Source organism: Sycon ciliatum, chromosome 9, assembly GCF_964019385.1.
Source record: "Sycon ciliatum chromosome 9, ocSycCili1.1, whole genome shotgun sequence".
Lineage (NCBI taxonomy): Eukaryota > Metazoa > Porifera > Calcarea > Leucosolenida > Sycettidae > Sycon > Sycon ciliatum.
The window spans coordinates 23440062-23444762 of record NC_088651.1 but is presented as its reverse complement, the minus strand read 5'-3'; the positions used below and the strand labels follow the sequence as shown (position 1 = coordinate 23444762).

The 4701-nt window shown below is 45.3% G+C and overlaps 1 protein-coding gene across 1 annotated transcript; it reads left to right on the top strand.

The window, feature by feature from the left end:
• Positions 1–524: 524 nt before the first annotated feature.
• On the top strand, positions 525–2571 carry LOC135824862 (S-phase kinase-associated protein 1-like). Its single transcript, XM_065337587.1, has 2 exons — positions 525–998; positions 2095–2571. Exons 1-2 carry the CDS (start codon positions 654–656, stop codon positions 2245–2247), a joined length of 498 nt encoding a protein of 165 aa, XP_065193659.1. The 5' UTR covers positions 525–653; the 3' UTR covers positions 2248–2571.
• Positions 2572–4701: the final 2130 nt, after the last annotated feature.

Below are 4701 nucleotides of genomic sequence, written 5' to 3'. Positions count from 1 at the left end.
CAATCAATCAATTAAATATTTGACGGACGTACTCAAGATGACGTCACCACCCTACTGTACAGTGTGCTGGTTTCGTACGCCGAGAGCCCACGCACGTCATCAAGAATATAAAGAGTACAATGATAACGACTGCACTCTTGAGAATATGTGCAGGCCCACTTCTTCCCACCTGCATACACGAGGCAGAGCGGCGGAGAGGTTTTTGTACTACAATCATGTACAGTGCTAGCGAAATAAATCCAACTACATGTACATGAATAAAAAACACCGGGTTCGAGGGCACAGACCAGTATTGTGTAGTGCTAAGTCTGTGTAGCGCCCGGCACTATTATACTCATGACGTTGCATTTCTTTGGCCAGCACTGTGCCCTGTGCTCGATTCCTAGACTGGGAGCCGCGGGCTCGCTGAAGCTGTCGCAGCCTACGTGTTTTTTATCCATACAGCCGGCCCGATCTCGAACCAATCCCTGCTGATATATAATGGCCAGAGAGTTTTAGACAGCATTCACTTGTTTCATGTCCGTGACAGCTCAGAGTTGCACATTTGCGTTTTACCCTTTCCGTGCGAAGTCAGACCTATTTGTTTTGCCGAACAGTTTTGATCCGTTCCAGTGTCTAAGAGATTGTGTTAGGATTACAGATATTATTTGGAGATGGCCGCTATACTAAAGCTGGAGAGTAACGACGCCGAGGTGTTCGACGTGGAGGTCAACGTTGCCTGCCAATCCAAAGTACTCAAGGTCATGTTAGAGGACACGGGCGATATCGCCGATGACGATGATCCTGTGCCGTTGCCGAATGTAAATGGCGCGACTTTAAGAAAGGTGATAGCTTGGTGCACGCAGCACCAGAATGACAATCCAGTGGAAGAGGAAAATACCCTCGAGGCGAGTGAACCAGGAACGGATAACCTTGATAGCTGGGATAAAGATTTTTTCAAGGTAGACCAAGGAATACTCTTTGAGCTCATCCTAGCGGCGAATTACTTGGACATAAAGGTGAGACAATTTTTAGATGCTATGCGCAGTTCAGTCTATGCTGAATCGTGATTCTTGTCCACACGAGTACTTTCATACAATGTAGTGGGCGCTTTCGATTATACGCATATCGGTCAATTCTAGAATTAGTTATTGTTGATGCAAAGTTCGATTACACAAAAATGAAAAGTACAGTCGTTAGAACTGATTTTATCCAATTCCGTCATATCCGTCAATTGGAAACAGAGGGCGGAATTTATCTAATTCTGGCGCCAAAATTGCACAGTCGGTGTATCACCGGTCTGGTCATGACTCAAGCGCGCGAGGAGCTTCCCTGGCCGGCGTGTGCGCGATGCTGGGTCAACGTGCGCGCGAGGGTGTATGTGATCTTTTTACGATTATCATCAATTTTGTTTGTGACATGGCATAAAACATGAATAAAATGCGGTGTGAATTCCAGTCATGCGTTTACAAGGCCGAAATCCGCTCATTCTGGTCATTCCAAAATTTTAAAAAACCAGTTCCAAAACTGCGTAAACGTGTAATCGAAAGCGCCCATTGTGTTGCTGAGTTCTGTTTGCAGCCAGGAGCGTGGTGTTGCCATGGATATGCATTTGTTGTAAAAATTTCAAATCAGGGTTGTGATAGGGTATGCTCTTTCCCTCTGTCTCTCATTCTCTCTTGTCTTCCTTTCTCTATATCCTTCTACGTTTCATCTCTCCATCTATCAATCTCATTACCTTCCTTGAACCGTATTTCTTTCTTTTCAATCTCTCTTGATCCGTCTCCGTTTCAGCGCCGTCTCTCTATCTGTTTATCTCTCACGAACCATCTCTCTTGCGTCTCTCTCTCACTAAATCTCTTTCTCTCTTTCTCTCTCTCTCTTTCCCCTTTCTTTTGGTCTCTATCTCTCGCACTCTCTCTCCCTCTCTCTCTCCCCCTCTCTCTCTCTCTCTCTCTATCTCTCTCTGTCTCTATCTCTCTATCCCTCTCTCTCTCTTTCTCTCTCTGTCTCTCTCTCCCGCTCTCTCTTTCTCTTTATCTCTCTATCTCTCTTTCTCTCTCTCTCTCCCCCTCTCTCTCACTCCCTGTCACTCTCTCTTTCTGTCCACTTTAGAGTCTTTTGGTTGCCGCTTGCAAGACTGTCGCTAATTTTATCAAAGGCAAGACTACCGAGGAGATCCGGAAGACATTCAACATCGTGAACGACTTCTCTCCCGAAGAAGAGGAGGAGATCCGCAAGGAGAATGCATGGTGCGAAGACAAATAGGCATGCAGCCCTCGTTCCTGACATGAGTTTTCGACGTCCTGTCAGACAAGCGGAAGTGAATGGGCTCTTTTTCCAGTAGGATGGCCTGTTTCCGGTCAGAGTTTTCATTTGTCGGATGCCTTCCCCAAACCTATGTCAGCAAACATGTTCGTCGATCAGTGGATCAAAGTGCTCAGGACGCTCGAGTTGCGTATTTTTTCCTTCCTTTTTTCATTATTTGATTTATATTCTTTATTGTTGTTTTTGAACACTCTGATGTTTTAATTTGATGTATAATTTTTGTAGGCGCATTTGCCGAAAGGCTTGTATTTGGTTCTTGTCTCGTAAAGTACACTGTCTCATTAAATGGTCTAAGTGCACGTGGCGGGTATGGTGTGACGTGTGACGTTTATGGTGTGCGCCTCGTGTATGCAGGTAGGAAAATGTGGGCCTGCCCATTCGTATTCCCAAGAGTACAATCACGATCATTGTACTCTTGATATCATGCGGTGGCGGGGTAAGGAGTTCGACAGATTACTTGTCATGTCAAGCATATGTGCTTACACGTCAAGAAAGCACTCCATTTATTGCTGAATTTCGGTTGTCGTTCGCTCTTACTACCACCAAGAGTAAAAAACTGGTGTTATGTACTCTTTAAACTATGGTTTCTCTTTTGTGCCAATAAACCTCTTAGCTACTTTCAAGTACGTACTTTGTAGACGTGGTGACCGAGTCGCTATGCTTGCAGATTTGACGAGCCCTGCAGTAATCTGTAGGCTCGTACCAATACAGACCGAGTAGGAGGAATAGAAAATGAGTCTCAAAATAATTATTATGAATTAATACTCTGACCTGCCATGAGAAAAGAAAAAAGAAAAAAAGTTAATCAGTCTCTGTGGCATTACGTCATACCAAGAGTACATAACCAAGAGTGTGCAGCGGCGAAATTGTTATGACATCAGTCTTTGGCGGCAGTTTCGCTTACTGATGCCATCATGCGTAGCCAGAGATAAATGCACAAATACTTTATTTTTTAGATCAAAAGATCGATATGTCTTGAACCTGGTGAACTCTCAACGTATCTACAAAACAAGTGCGGGAAAGCATACGCACTTCATCTTACCGCTGCCAATGAATGACGCAATAAAAAAATCCGCTCTGGGTTAACCCATGGCAGCTCAGGATGGGAGTTATACACTCTCTATAGTATGTACTAGTCTTGGTCACAACCAAGTACTACTCAGAGTAGAGAGTGACACAATAAAGCAAATAGACAACTCAAATTCGTCATGCGCCCACCACAAGCAGCATGATTGTACACGTAGACACTCTAGTCATGATACATTGTAGGGGTTTGCATGCAGTGAATGTATGCAAGTGAACAACCCAGTACCAAAATAATTATCCCTCCAACCCAGCCCACGTAATGGCTCCTGAACTTGTCTGGCATGGATGCTAAGGTCCTTCAATCACTGATCAAATCGGTCCTAGAGCGATCTTTGCAGGCCACGCTGCTGGCAAGGAGTGGAATCGTGCAGACCAACCCGGTCTTGGGAAAGATTCCGTGCAAACCTTCAGTCACAGATGTGGCACCTCCGCAATACAGAATATTGAATCACTTTGTATTTCACAAATTGAGATGCTCCAGTGAAGGACCAACGCACACTGAGCGCCAGGGTTAGCTGACGTAATCAATGACATCTTAAATTGTAGGGCTAATCGTCGGTCTCTCCACGCAACCGGCTAACTTCTGCGTAGGTGAATTGAAAATGCGGAGATATTCTATACTACACGTGCATTCGTATCCTATCAGTGACCGGTTGGAGAGTGTTGTCAAAATATAGAGAGTGTCCTGAAGATGTAGAGAGTGTCCTAAAGATTATTATTATTATTCTTTTATTCCACGATGGCGTGACGCCAATAAGGATGATTAATAAGTGCGATAGAACTGGTACTAGCCAGAAACAGCTAGATGGAAATTAACCGGGAGGCAAGAAGCAATGGATCTTGAAAAACAAGCGGGGGCAATAACGTTAGCAGGGGTGATCGAGATAGTTAAGTACACGTTCGAGATATCAGAAACCAGGGGGATGCGCGGAGCAGGAGCAGGTACTGCTCAAAAGAAGACTGGATGCATTGTTTCGGAAAGAATTTCTACGAGGTTGGGTTGTGATGTCGATAGGGAGTGAGTTGTAGAGGGTGAGGGCACTGTTGATGGGGGAATCTCGGTGCCTGTTCGTGTGTGCGTGTCCGATGGAGTAGGTCCTTGTCTGTCGAAGGGTGTATGGTTGGTGTTGACGTTGTGGTGCAAGATGTGGTTGTTGCAGGTGTGGTGGGGAGGTTTGGTGGTGGATGTCCCATGCTAGTAGGGCTTGTTTAACAAGGAGTCGTGAGCTAAGGGTGGGGAGCTTTGCGTGATGGAGGAGGGAGCTGTGGTGAACTGGTGCAAAGAGGGGAATCCGAAGGCAGATGCGT

What these genes read in the sequence shown, in the direction of transcription:
- LOC135824862 (XM_065337587.1), top strand. Translation starts at nt 654, where the DNA reads ATGGCCGCTATACTAAAGCTGGAGAGTAACGACGCCGAGGTGTTCGAC. An exon ending in CGAATTACTTGGACATAAAG is followed by an intron (nt 999 to 2,094) that starts GTGAGACAATTT and finishes TGTCCACTTTAG; the next exon opens with AGTCTTTTGGTTGCCGCTTG.